Source organism: Aedes albopictus, chromosome 2 (assembly GCF_035046485.1).
Source record: "Aedes albopictus strain Foshan chromosome 2, AalbF5, whole genome shotgun sequence".
NCBI lineage: Eukaryota > Metazoa > Arthropoda > Insecta > Diptera > Culicidae > Aedes > Aedes albopictus.
In genome coordinates, this window is record NC_085137.1 from 355,282,703 (window position 1) to 355,297,662 (window position 14,960).

At 42.2% G+C, this 14,960-nt stretch overlaps 1 protein-coding gene across 1 annotated transcript; it reads right to left on the minus strand.

Annotated features, from left to right (window-relative positions):
• Positions 1-727: 727 nt before the first annotated feature.
• Positions 728-9,038, minus strand: LOC115263103 (uncharacterized). The gene is made up of 6 exons (XM_029866017.2): positions 8,650-9,038; positions 8,435-8,593; positions 8,285-8,372; positions 3,239-3,722; positions 3,009-3,183; positions 728-923 (listed from the first exon to the last, which is right to left on the minus strand). Exons 1-6 carry the CDS (start codon positions 8,765-8,767, stop codon positions 802-804), a joined length of 1,146 nt encoding a protein of 381 aa, XP_029721877.2. The 5' UTR covers positions 8,768-9,038; the 3' UTR covers positions 728-801.
• Positions 9,039-14,960: the final 5,922 nt, after the last annotated feature.

Consider the following 14,960-nt stretch of genomic DNA (forward strand, 5'->3'; position numbering starts at 1 on the left):
CACTATGACACTTCTAGGGTCCCAAAGCCCTGTTATTTTTTTTTTCTCTCATCCCATAACAAAATTTAGTATTGAACGGTGTTATACGTCGTTTTCAAAATTTGTTACTGATTTTATCATTGGCATATAAGCCAGTTTCCCGAGTAAACCTCACTGCTCCCTTTGTCCTCGGAAAGCAGGCGGGATCGACACCACGCCTGCTTCTAAGTAAACAGCAAGTATCAAGAATTGGTACCACGAGCACAGCGAAATCACTAAAAGATTAAAAGATACTCTAAATGGCTAGGAAATAAAGAAAATTTCCAGAAATGAAAAGTTCCTGGACTGACTGGGAACAGCTTTGGCTACATGGTTAAATAGAATCATCGAAAATACAACTTTTTCGATGTCATCACATTTCCCGTATTGCAATTTGTCTGGTTGTACCGTTTCGGAGAAAGAAGATTTTTTTTTCTTTACTAAGCCATGGAAATAGCAGAGAGTTGGTTTACTCCTTCAAATATGCCATTTCGAAAATGAAATTTCTGGAAAACAGTCAGCAGTTGTCATTAGAGTTTGAGCATCCTAGTAAAAAAAAGTGATATGATATTCTCTATCAAGGTTTGTTCAATTGCGATATTTTTTTTTTGTCAAATTCAAATAGTTGGCTGCAGATTTCGTATAAAAGTTAACAGAGTGATTAAGGGAATGTGATAATTGGGACATAAAATGTTATTTATTACTTGTATTATTATTTTAATGTAAATCCATTCTCATCTATGCAGTACCATTGTTATCTCTCCAAGCCGCCAACTTGCTAGTTTACTTGCCAGTTCCCACCGCACATGCAGTAGTAGTATATAGTAAACTGAATCCTCTATTGCCTATATCTGTCGCATCATTGGCATTTGTGATGTAATACATTACGAACACTGGGGTATTGCCTAAAATAGAACAGAAACGAAAACATGAAAGACTAATAAATAACCAATTATAATACATAATATTATATAAATGTACACACTAAGATGAGCTCGGCAAACGCCGGCACCGCCGTGTCTCAGCAAATATTTATACTGAATCTCGGTAAAAACTGACGTTTGTTAGCTGAATTTCGGCGAAACATTTCCTGAACCTCAGCAAACAAACGACACGATTGCTGAGATCTCGTTGAAAAACAAGTTTGCTGAGCGCTCGGCGGTGCCAATCTCGGTAAAAAGCAAGAAAAATTGCCGAGATTCAGGGAAAAAAATTAAGTGTGTATTTCAATTAGAATTGGAGAAAATTTCTCCAGGAAATATTTCAGAATTTTCTGCAGAGATTCATACAAAAATTCTTTCAAATATTTTTAACTAGCAGTCCCGGCAAACGTCGTCCTGCCTGCCTACTCTGTTTTTTGACATCCGGTTTCATGAAGAAATGCCCCTCAAAATGGAATTTCAGATTGTCCCGTTTTTCTTCCCTTCCCGGTCACTTTTTCTAATTATTTTTTCGTACGAACACGTCGGAGCTCTGGCGGGATGCAACAGTGAAAGAATCATGCCGATCTGTTAACCCGTTCCCGAGCCTATTCGTGACATACAAACACCATCCCATTTTTATTTACATAGATATCTAAATTCATCCATTGGTTTCTTCAGAAAATTTTCCAGATATTCCCTCAGAAATTCGTTCAGTTATTGCTTCAGGAAGTACACCAGAAATTCGTTTAGGAATTGCTTTAGCGATTGCATTGGACATTCCCACATGAATGTGTCTTGAAGTTTCCTAAGCAATTTATTCGACCTTCCGTCTAAGGATAACTCCTATTATTTCTTCACGGATTCTTTAAGAAATTTGATAATAGAAATTACTTCAAAAATATCTCAAGAGTTTTTTTTTCTACAGGGATCGCTTCGAAAGTTTTCTCTCTGAAAATTCCACCCGGAGTTCCTTCAGTGATTTCGGCAGAAATTCCTTCAAGGTTTTTTATTAATTGAATTTAGAAATATGATACCTTAGGAGTGATACCTAAGGAACCACAGGAGGAATTCAAACAAATATTGAGTGTTTTCTGAAAAAAGTGAATTTCTAAAGGAAAGCCCTGGAGGTATTTCTGAAAGAATCTTCGAATCTTAGTAAAAAAAAAAAACCTTTTGGAATTGCATCTTTTGAATGAACGTTTGGAGGAATTCCTCGGGAAACTCCTGGAGAAATTTCTGAAAGAGTTTCTTGAGGAATTTCTATAAGATTCTTTGAAGATATCTGAAAAGCAGAAAACCCTTGAAAAAATTCTGATCACATTTTTGGAGCAGTTTCTTCAAAAATGTTTGAGGAAATACAAGAAAGAATACAAACATTAGCTTATGCAGCAATCTTGGAAGGAATTTCCTATACAATTCCTGGCTGAAATCATTCTAAGAGACTCTGCGATAATCTTCTTTCTATGATTACAGAAAAAAGATTATCGCAGAATTTCCGAGAATGATTTTAGCCAGAATTTCTTTAGAGATTTCTCTTAGTATCCCTTCAAAAAGCATTCATATCCATGGAGATTATTTTTAATAAAGCCTCGAAGAATCCCCAAAGGAACTTCTGGCGGTGTCTCTAGAGGTAATCCTGGAGAATTTTCTAGAAATTTTAGGAAAAATTCTTGCAAAATTCATAAAAAGAATTACAACAATAATATCGCTTTGGGGGCATCCATAAAGTACGTCACAATTAGAGGGGGGAGGGGGGTTCTGAAAAGTGTGACAAGCAATGCATTAGGTATAGTAAAAACCCTTACGAGGGGGGGAGGGGGGTTTGAAAAGTCCCATTTTTAGCGTGACGTACTAAATGGATGCCCCCTTTCGTGATAAATACAGAAATTTTAAGTCTACCAATTTTAAAGGAATTATTACAGATAAAGAACCTCCTCAAACTCATTTGACCAAAAAATTTCTTAAAAATGTAGCTTGGACACTGAAATTGTATGGATCAAACCGTAGAAGGTGTATGTATCAGTAATGTAAGGAAAATGTAAATATACGCTGTTGATCATTACATACTTGTAGTTGTAGTGAATCCTAATCCACAAAACCTATCTGTCGATACGCCAGTTGGGTTCGGTATGATAAGATAATCTGTGGTACAATCAGCGCCCCGTTGAGCAGCGGCAGCTGTTCCAGGTGTTGTTGCCCCAGCGTCGCCCGACACGGTGAACGCGTAAGGATCTCCTGTAGGCTGGTGAAGAAATATGGTTGAATCGTTTCAAAAACTATCGTTTAACTATACGTACCACTTTGTAGGTGACAGAACATATCCCAACGCCTTTTCGAATGCAAATACCATAATTTGAATTAGCCATTTGCCGTGTACCAGGCATCATCATCGCATTGAGTGCTGCATTTGCTCCCTGTCCATAGTTGAAACTTTGAATACTGCCAGAACTACCAAGGAAATACTGCAAACAGCCCGCAGGAGCTTTGAACGTACTGGAGCAGGATATCAAGCTCAACTGCAGATTCCAAACTCTGTTAAACGGTACCGATCCGGTCGTTGCAATTCTGATCTGTATCGAGTTGGTACCACTGAATGGAACATACACGTGCTGCCCATTGTTATCGCCGCATATTACCGGAACCCGAGCACTGCCGCCAGTTATTTGAATGTTGTCCACCGTGCACAATCCATCGGCGTTCGGTTGCGATAGGGTGAACGCGCCGAAGTCGATCCTTAGCTGGCAGATGGTGTTGTCTGGAGGGACCACTGTATAGGAACAGCTAAGAGAAATATTAGAAACATGAATACATTAAAAATAGTACTATACCCCCGGCACAGACTGAAATAAAAGCACGAAGTTTGTAGGAAGTTGTCAAGCTGGCTCCGAAGAAGGCCGGTCGACAACGGGCAATAACGTCACCGTACGACAATTTTCTTCAAATACTTTAATAGGTCCCAACGCATGGTCCTCAAAACTTTCTACCTCATGCTTCCACGGGTCAAGCGATGGCAAAGAGTTGTATTCTTAGCTGGTAGTGCAGTCTGGGCACTGTTGTCCCTGACTTCAGTTAGATTGAGGGGGTACGACCCGAACTTCTGTTTACCAAGGAGGTGCGGCTCAAACAGCGTCTGTTCTGGCTTCCAGCGCGCTGCAGCGGCTGAGGGAGCAACGCTGCATCACGCCCAGCTAGATCCAAGGTGGTAGCCCCATCAGCGTGATCGTCCTAGTGTTGGTTGGGACGATAAACAGAACTGGCACGATGGCCCTCCGGCGAGACAGAAGTGTTGGCGTAGGACCAATAATCCACCCGTAAAAATCCCCATTGCGAATCACATAGGAAAAAATACGACTCGATACAATCGGCAAAGACCCACGTGACGAAATAAGGACTACGATTGGAAACTTGGAACATGGAATTGCAAGTCACTTGGTTTCGCAGGATGTGACAGGATAATCTACGGCGAACTACCTCCCCGCAACTTCGACATCGTGGCGTTGCAGGAACTTTGTTGGACTGGACAGAAAGTGTGGAAATGCAGGCATCGAGCGGCTACCTTCTACCAAAGCTGTGGCACCACCAATGATCTGGGAACAGGATTTATAGTGTTGGGAAAGATGCGAAAACGTGTGATCAGATGGCAGCCGATCAACACAAGGATGTACATGTTGATAGTTAAAGGCCGTTTCTTCAACTACAGCATCATCAACGTCCACTGCCCACATGAACGGATACCCGATGACGAGAAAGAAGCGTTCTACGCGCAGTTAGAGCAAACGTACGATGGTTGCTCGCAGCGTGACGTGAAAATCGTTGTCGGCGACATGAACGCGCAGGTAGGAAGGGAGGAAATGTACAGACCGGCAATTGGGCGAAACGGCCTGCACGCCGTATTGAATGATAACGGCCAGCGATGCGTAAACTTTGCAGCCTCCCGTGGTACGGTAGTGCGAAGCACCTTCTTCCCCCGCAAAGATATCCACAAAGCCACCTGTAAATCACCCGACCATCAAACAGAAAACCAAATCGACCACGTTCTAATCGACGGTAAATTCTTCTCGGATATAACTAATGTCCGCACATACCGCAGTGCGAATATAGATTCGAATCACTACTTAGTCGCTGTGTGCATACGCTCAAAACTTTCGACAGTTATCGCCACGCGTCGAAGTCGAACGCCGCGGCTCAACATCGAGCAGCTGCGTAACGTAGAAGTGTTGCCCGTGTAGCTGCCGGCTTAGAATAGCACTACGGACCCCCTGTTCCGGGGGTAAAAGTCCACCAAACAGGGAACCCCAATCCAAGGTGTCAGGCGACCCGTGCTGATGGATGAATGATTGAGGGGGTTTCAAAGATGCTCGATCGTTAACGGAGCCCGTAACGTGGGTAGATCACCTTTTCGTGTTGAGTTACGGAGTAAAATCTACCGAAACCTAGTGTCGTCCTACTTTTCCAATTTTGGAATATGCGTTCTGGCAATTCAAGGAATCATAGTATTTAGTCCTTGTCACTGGTATCGTGATGGCTTACGGTCTCTGAATAAAACTAAGTTAACCAACTTTACTTTGCAGATAGTTAAAAACCTCGCCGTTCGAGGCTAAACTTGATGCAAAGGACATCAAATCGGGTTAGGGATCCATGTATGTACTAACTCTTCAAAGACAGGTAAGTGCTGGTATGCAAGGAACATACTAGAATCCTTATTACAGAACATATGTTCCATTATTGGAATGGTATTGCTGCTAATGTTAAAACCCGGATTCTAAACTTCTTACTGGGGAGAATTTAGCAGTAAAACAAGGGTGATGCTAGGTTTCCGATGCATGGCCAATATCAGTACTCTTGTTTTGTTTTCTAAGAAAACAAAACAAAAACTGTATCAAACTCGATACTTCATTGCCCCTCAATGGCAATTGAGTAATGCGACATGCACTACACTAAGGATACGGGTAATGTCACAATAGATCTAAAAACTGGTCGCAGTGACAAACCCGAACAGGAATAAAAAAAAAACGTAGAAGTGGCTCAAGACTACGCGCAGTAGTTAGCAGTGGCCCTACCAACGGAAGAGCAGCTGGCGCAGCTACACTTGAAGATGGCCGGAGGGACATCCGATCCACCATAGGTAGTACCTCGGCTACAGCACTAGGCTTCGCGACTCCGAATCACAGAAACGACAGGACTGGTACGACGGCGAATGTGAACAGTTGAAAAACGAGAAGAATGGAGCATGGGCGAGAATGTTGCAACACCGTACTAGAGAGAATGAGACACGCTATAGACAGGCGCGGAAAAGGCAGAACTCAGTCTTCCGGAGGAAAAAGCGCCAGCAGGTAGAACGAGATCGCGAAGCGATGGAAGAGTTAAGAGGCTATGTGCCACAAGCCGACATGTGCCGAGATAATCACGGGAATCTTCTCACGAGCGTGCATGAGGTGGCGGCAGCATTACGATGAGCACCTTAATGGCGACGTTGCAAGCACCGAAGGTGGAAAGGTAACAGATCTAGGAGTACGTGCACAGAACGAAAGATTTCCAGCCCCGATCCTTCAAGAGATTGAGGTGGAGGTTAGGTGGTTGAAAACAACAAAGCCGCTGGAGCAGATTAACTACTTAGCGAGTTACTAAAATACGGTGGATATTGGGTAATTACCGAAATTGAGGAGGAGGAAGTATTACCGGAGGAGTGGATGGAAGGTATCGTGTGTCCCATCTACAAAAAGGGCGACAAAATGGATTGCGGGAACTGTCGCGCGATCACACTTCTGAGCGCTGCCTACAAGATACTCTCTCAAATTTTATGCCACCGTCTATCACCGATTGCAAGAGAATTCGTGAGGCAATATCAGGCTGGATTCATGGGTGAACGCGCTACAACGGACCAGATGTTCGCCATCCACCAGGTGTTGCAGAAATGCCGCGAACACAACATGCCCACACATCACTTGTTCATCGATTTCAAATCGGCGTATGATACAATCGATCGAGAACAGCTATGGCAGATTATGCACGAATACGGATTCCCGGATAAATTGAAACGATTGATCAAGGCGACGATGAATCGAGAGATGTGCGTAGTTCGAGTATCAGGGACACTCTCGAGTCCCTTCGAATCACGCAGAGGGTTACGGCAAGGTGATGGTCTTTTGAGTTTGCTGTTCAACATTGCTTTAGAGGGTGTAATTAGGAGAGCGGGGATAAACACGAGTGGAACGGTTTTCGGGAAGTCCGTTCAGCTGCTTGGTTCCGCTGATGATATTGATTTTATTGCTCGTAAATTCAAGCCTAACTACCAAACACCGTATCTAACAAAATCCACGAACTGAAATTTGAAACGATGGCGGAAACGTACATCGGACTAAAGAGTGAAGCCAGGCGAATTGGATTAGTCATTAATGTGCCGAAAACAAAGTACATGATGGCAAAGAGCTCCATAGAGGAATAACCGCGCCCGCAAGCCCGAATTTATATCGACGGTGATGAAATTGAGGCAGTTGAAGAATTCGTGTACTTGGGCTCACTGGTGACCGCCGACAACGACACCAGCAGAGAAATTCAGAGGTGCATTGTAGCAGGAAATCGTACTTACTTTGGACTCCGCAGAACTCTACGATCGAATAAAGTTCGCCGTAACACGAAGTTAACCATCTACAAAACGCTGATTAGACCGGTCGTCCTCTATGGGCACGAAACATGGACCTTACGTGCAGAGGACCAACGCGCCCTTGGAGTTTTCGAACGGAAAGTGTTGCGTAGCATCTACAGCGGAGTGCAGATGGAAGACGGTACTTGGAGAAGGCGAATGAACCACGAGCTGCATCAGCTGCTGAGAGAACCAACCATCGACCATACCGCGAAATTCGGGAGGCTACGGTGGACGGGTCACGTCATCAGGATGTCGGATAGCAACCCGACTAAAATGGTTCTCGAGAGTCATCCGACCGGTACAAGAAGACGTGGTGCGCAGCGAGCTAGGTCGGTCGACCAAGTGGAGGACGATCTGCAGACCCTTCGCAGAGTGCGGAACTGGAGACAAACAGCCATAGACCGAGTGGAATGGAGACGGCTACTATGTACAAGCACAGGCCACCCAGCCTGATCGGTAAGGTAAGTTAAAAGACGACTTTAGGAACAACTCTTGTACTGGGCTCCAAACAAACAAGTTAAATTAACAGAACATAAATGCTCCACTACTTTGTAAAATCGAACCTATTACGCGCCAATGAAAGCTGTCTTGTATCAATGGAAAATATTCCATGGCTACAGTTGTTCCTTCACAGATACTCACGGTGTAAATAACGTTAATGAAAGCTTTACAACTTCTGATCTATGATTCAACTTACCTGCCACCTCCATTGTACGGATTTGGGAAGCCACTATTTTGGAAGTATGTCACATTATTCGATCCAGATCCACCACAAGTGGCTTTGACTGTATGAAAACAAACAACCATACGTAATGACCAGAAAACTAACACGTGACAATCAACTTACAGACACAACAAACGGCTTGGTTGGTTAGAGAGCTGCACGCTCCCATCGCAATTCCCCCATTAGCATCACATTCACCTCGAACCTGACACGTTCCCAGTAAGCCGTTCACTCCTGTGCATTGTGTATTCGCGATACGTCCAATCGTAAAGAAAGGAAACTCTGGAAAAATCGAGCGTTGCTGAATGCTGAACTGGGATTCTATCACAACCCATTACCTCTTCGATGACGACTGACGAGTGATGTTTGATTTGAATAACTTTCAATTTCCGAACTACTGCAACGGCTGAAGCTCAGCGCAAGCACAAGGATTAAAGTGTTTAGGATGCACTGCATGGTTTCTTTCGCCGATAGGTACTGGAACACGGATTGATACAAAGCTAACGTTCAACTGATCGACTATTTTTTTATCAAGTGGACTATTACCATCCGGAGAAAGTATGAAGGCGCCATTCACTCTCGTGTTAATTGCATGATAACGCGAATTTGTTGAGGCTTGACCTGTCAACTGTTAACCATGCGGGTCAATGAAGAATCAACAAATGTTTTAAAATTTTTGTCATACATTAACTTTCAAATAATGAAATGTTAAAGTGTGTGCTAAACTTTACCGTCATTAAAGTAGCGGTTGAGGATGTAAAAGGTGTTCAAATCGACAGTTGAGAAGTTTTTTTTTCTATAATTTAAATTTTGCAAACCATTGTTGTTCCATTCTTACTTCTGTTTTTAAAAATATCAAATCATTGTTTCCCCTTTATTTAGTGATAGTAAAGTGCGGTGCATACGTTCAATATTTCGTACAGTTTAAATTTCAAACATACAATTAACTTGTCTGATCGAGTTCACTTAAAACCCTGTCACGATGTAGCTATATTGTGTAATACGATTGTTTCATGTTTTTGTTTATACACGCATCTCAAATTTCACACTTTCGCTTGTTCGGCACGCGCACAATTAGCAAGTTTATGCCAAGGGCGGAGAAGATAGAGAATCAAAGCATAAGAATGAGTAGCCTGTTGTCGTGTCATTTTTATCAGCCGGCTCTAAAATCGTTTGATTGGTACAATACTAACCAATCAATAGGTTTTGTAGGGTTTTGTATCCGGATGAGAGCGGTGACGCCACACCAGGATATGAATTCTTGAAGAGTAGAAGCATAAGTTTTGACTAGCCGTCAATGTTGGTGATTGTGTGTGAACTGACGAATTATGTATTTATAAATCTCATTTTGATTACAATATTGTGGACATCATGGAATTTTGTCTCCTCCTCACTCCAAGCCTTGAGAAGGTGGCCTTACTACAACGCTTTCACATGGACTAAAATGAAACAAAATCAAACTGCAAAAACTAGTAATAAATGTTAACCAAAAGAAATCTGTTGAAATTTCAATCATTTCATTTAGTTACTGAAACATCGAATTCAAGATAAAACTGCATTATGTACCTAACAATATTACGCCATAGTACTCGGTTCGTGGCTGTCTATCTTCCGCCTCGATCACGTCCAATGCTCACCAGATCTCTTTCCACCTGATCTTCCCACCTTGCACCCTGCTCTTCGGATCTTCTTGTATCATCCGGATCTCTTGCGAGCAGACATGTCCATATCCTCAGTATAGCAAAGGTAAATAGAAAATACACGTCTCACACTGTACATCTCAACAGGAACCAGTCTCTTATGTATGGATCCACCACTGAGATTCGGATGCGCGCAAGTTTTGTGGATAGAAATAAACCTGTTAGGGGCTGTCCATAAACCACGTGGTCATGAGGGGGGGGGGATTGAAAAGTCTCAAAAAAATGACCACGTGGTTTACGGACAGCCCCTTAGCTCCCTGAGCACTGGGCCACACAACAATGTAGGGGGTAGATGTAAGGTCCTACGAGCCAGTCGTAAAAAGACTTCTTCATCTTCTTCGTGGCGTAACGTCCTCACTGGGGCAAAGCCTGCTTCTCAGCTTAGTGTTCAATGAGCACTTCCACAGTTTTTAACTGAGAGCTTCCTCTGCCAATGACCTTTTTGCATGTGTATATCGTGTGGCAGGCACGAAGATACTCTATGCCCAAGGAAGTCAAGGAAATTTCCTTTACGAAAAGATCCTGGACCGACCGGGAATCGAACCCGTCACCCTCAGCATGGTCTTGCTGAATACCCGTGCGTTTACCGCCTCGGCTATATGGGCCCTGTTCGTAAAAAGGCATTGAAACCGAAAATCAGCAACAGAATAATAGGAATCGAGACCAACTGCAACGACCCCAGCGAACAAAAAGGACTTGCGACGGGAAACTCGGTACGTGGAGCTGCTGGTCTCTCAACTTCATTGGGAGCACCCGCATACTCGCCGATCTACTGAAGGACCGCGGGTTCGGCATCGTATCGCTGCAGGAGGTGTGTAGGACAGATTCCATGGTGCGAACGTTTAGATGTAATCATACCATCTATCAGAGTTGCGGCAACACACGTGAGCTAGCAACAGCTTTTATCGTGATGGGCGACATGCAGAGGCGTGTGATCGGTTGGTGTTCGATCGACAAAAGAATGTGTATGTTCAGGATCAAGGGCAGATTCTTCAACTTCATCATAATAAACGTGCACAGCCCACACTCCGGAAAAACACTGATGATTTTACGGACGCTGTTTACGCGTAGCTCGAACGCCAGTACGACTGCTGCCCAAGCCACGACGTCAAGATCATCATAGCAAATAAAAACGCTCCGATATGCCAGGAGAAGAAATTCAGACCGACAATTGGAAAGTTCAGGCCATACGTAGCACCTTTCCAACACAGCCTCCCTTATCGTTACACCTGGAGATCATCACAGCAGACGGCCACGTTCTGATTGACGGACGGCACTTTTCCGACATCAACACCAATATCAACTCCGACCACTACCCAATGATGCAAATGATCACCTCACTAGTGCTCATCACAACTCATCAACTGTATATTTATCGCGTGCGATTGAACTGTGCACTGATCAGCGATGACCAGCAGCAAAGAGGTGGCAAAACGAACATGATGTAAATCACAAACGATTTTGCACACATCTGACTGTGCCGTCACACGCTCGCCCGAACAGCCGAACCATACCGAATAGGTTGGTTTGCGAAGCTACGGCACGAACGCTCGACACGCACACAGAAGCAACATTCGCATGTACCGATACCATACTAATAAAGCTTCCAGCCAACGATGTTTCGCGATAAGCTGTCGAAAAGCATCGAAAGCGATGAAAAGAGATGCTTGGCTAGAACGCAACGGCTCAACGGCGAAAAGGAAGAGTCAACTATGCTGATCAGTGTTGAGTCCGTTCGTGTGCTACTCGTATGGGAGGTTGATTGAATAAAGCGAGGATGGGTTAAAACGTGTTCGTTGTCGAAAGCAAATCGTATCATTTCGCGAATGTTTTCATCAAATAGCAAGCTTGCCACTACCTAGTGATCGTCAAATTGCGCCCAAAACTCTCCATCATCAACAATTTACGAACAACCGGATGTTGTCTCAGCATACGCGCAGAATCTCGAGGCCGCGTTGCCAGACGAGGGCGAGCTCGATGAGGCCCCTCTAGAGGACTGCTGGAGTACAGTAAAAGTAGCCATCAACGATGCAGCCGAGAGCACCACCGGGTAAGTGGAACAGAATCGACGGAACGTATGGTTCGACGAAGAGTGTAGAACGGTTTTGGAGGAGAAGAACGCAGCGCGGGCGGTAATGCTGCAGCAAGGGACCCGACAGAACGTGGAACGTTACAAACAGAAGCGGAAACAGCAGACCCGCCTATTTCAAAAAAAAAAAGGGCCGCCTGGAAGAAGCAGAGTGCGAAGAAATGGATCTGCTGTGCCGTTCCCAAGAAACACTGAAATTCTACGCTCTAAGCTCAACGCATCCCGCAACGGCTTTGTGCCGCGAGCCGAAATACGGAGGCTTCTTGACAGACGGATGTGAGGTGATTGAAATGTGGAAGCAGCACTTCGATCTGCCTCTGAATGGCGTGGGGAACGTAGGTACGGGAGACCACGGCAACGGAGGAAACGACGGTACGGTACATTTAACTCCGTGTGGCCATTATGCCACGAACCCCCTACTATGTAGTAAGAATTTCAAAAATTAGTTCTACTTCTGCTTATTGAGTTGATGATGCCATTCAGTTTTTCCTCTTAAGAATGCTGAAAGCACTTTTCGCATCTGTACTGTATTAGAGTTTAAATCTAAAATTGAAAAAATAGTTTTGCTCTATTAAATAAAAGTGGGGTGAAATAGATCACTTTCAAACAGTTTTTGCAGATAACATTTGTTACAATTCAAATATTGGCAACAGAATTGTTACAAGACCAGTACCGAGTGGATCTCTATAGAACTACGTGACAGAACTTTGTTCAACAAATTTCAACTTGAAGTTAAATAACTTAAAACATCCTAAAAATGAAAATGCCACTTTGGGGCGAAATTGATCAACATACTAATGAGCATCGATTAGAATAGAAAATTGCCTTCTTCACTAAATATTGATATTCTGAACAAGATAAACAAGTGAAAACTCTTACAACTAATGAACTCGGCTGTTAAATGCCAAATTTTTATTTGAAATTGACCATTAAGCGCCTGAAGGTATGCAAACTGATATGTCCTGAATAGCTACAAGGCAACACAATCAAGCTTCCACAAAAATGTGAACACCGAATGTTTACTGGTACTTCTAGCAGCAATCGATTGTTTAGTACCAACGGTTTCGTCTATGTGAGAAACATATTGAAAAACCCTTTAGAAAGTTATGCAAGACTAAGTTTATCTAAAAACTTCAAAGTACACACTCATCTCTAGACATCTATGAACTATATGAGGGAAGTAAAAATTTCGTCATCATAAGGATGTGTAGAAAATGTTAATATGGGATTACAATTTAGTACGCGAATGATAAATTTCACCCCGCTGATCAATTTAACCTCGGATTACGGTACCCTCACACTTAAGGCGAAACTGGAAGCATTTCCTCACTTTGTGGTTTTTGATTTTTTATTAAATAACGAAGCAATATTTTCAAAATCGGTTTTCGTGCACATGTAGAGTATGGATCAAGGTATCTTCTGATTTTTTTTGTGGTGGAAAATGTTTTTCGTTTTTGCAGAAACCATTTTTGAACGAAATTACACAAAAAAATGGTTTCTGCAAAAATGGAAAACATTTTCCACCTCAAAAAAAATCAGAAGATACCTTGATCCATACTCTAAATGTGTACGAAAACCGACTTTGAAAATATTGCTTCGTTATTTAATAAAAAAATCGAAAACCAAAAAAAATGAGGAAATGCCTCCAGTTTCGCCTTAAATTGAAGTACCGTATTCAGCTGTTCTATTTTCGGTAAAAGTTTAGATTACCGAATATTCAGCAAAACAATACCGAAGTTCAGCAAAAAAATGTTTACCGAACGTTCGGTAATAAATAACTGAAGCCGAACAAGAGACTCTAAAATCAGTGTGTACATTCTATACTGACTTGGGATATTTTAATGGCGATATATTTTATTATCGTGTAAATTCGTACAAAGGTTCTCATAGTTTAAAGATTTTTTTTTCACAGATAGGGTTCACACATAGGTATATGAATTAAAACCAAATTGATAAAAATCAGGGTCGCCTAATTTTCCGGGAAACTCCAGTGGAAAACAATCGTTTTCCACAGACACCTCCTACTTTGAAAAACCATAACTCAAGAACGAAGTATCGTAGACACATTTTTTTTGTAAAATCAAAAGCATATTTTCTCTGCAATTGGGTTGTTTAGTGAATAAAATATTGCTATTTTCTATAGCCTAATCGAAAGAGCTCATTTTTCTGAGTATAGCGTGATTTTATTGGATTTCAATACATTTGATTTGATGATTAAATTAACAAAACTGTTTTAATTTTTGTGGATACATAGAATGACAGTTCAATCGATAAAGTGACAGTTCGACCCGAACAAAAAATTTTCCCATACAAACTTTAAATGTATTTTAAAAATAGTTCCCGGACACCAAAAACTATGAAATTTTGGAATTCGGCAAATTTTTGGGCGGAGAATCAGATTATGAAATAATCGGGATACCCCTAAAGAACCCAATTGAAAAGAAATATAAAATAAAAATTGTTTTCCACAAAATTTTCCACAGCTGAGGAAAATCGGTTGGAAAAAAACTATTTAGGAAGTCCGGAAAAAATCTCAAAAAAAAAAATTTGGAAGGGAACTACATTAGCTATATTCTGTGATATTTTCAAGAACTGGTTTTTCTTCGTTCCTGAGTTATGACCAATTTTGTGGAAATTGTCCAGCTGTGCTATCCCAAGTAACAAAATTAATTTTATAATGCTTCTGAAGTATTCTTCAACACCTGTTCTTTAAAACCATGCATAAACCAAATTGCTCTGCAAAACGACATCAACTCAACCATAAACCCGCCATAAGACCAAAGAGGCCCATCCTAAGATGCACTTGGAGAGTTGTTTTTAAATTTCTCTTAAAACTTGTTGTACTTCCCAAGTTGTCCTC

What these genes read in the sequence shown, in the direction of transcription:
- LOC115263103 (XM_029866017.2), bottom strand. Translation starts at nt 8,767, where the DNA reads ATGCAGTGCATCCTAAACACTTTAATCCTTGTGCTTGCGCTGAGCTTC. An exon ending in GTTCTGTCACCTACAAAGTG is followed by an intron (nt 3,184 to 3,238) that starts GTACGTATAGTT and finishes TTTCTTCACCAG; the next exon opens with CCTACAGGAGATCCTTACGC. An exon ending in AGGATTCACTACAACTACAA is followed by an intron (nt 924 to 3,008) that starts GTATGTAATGAT and finishes GTTCTATTTTAG; the next exon opens with GCAATACCCCAGTGTTCGTA.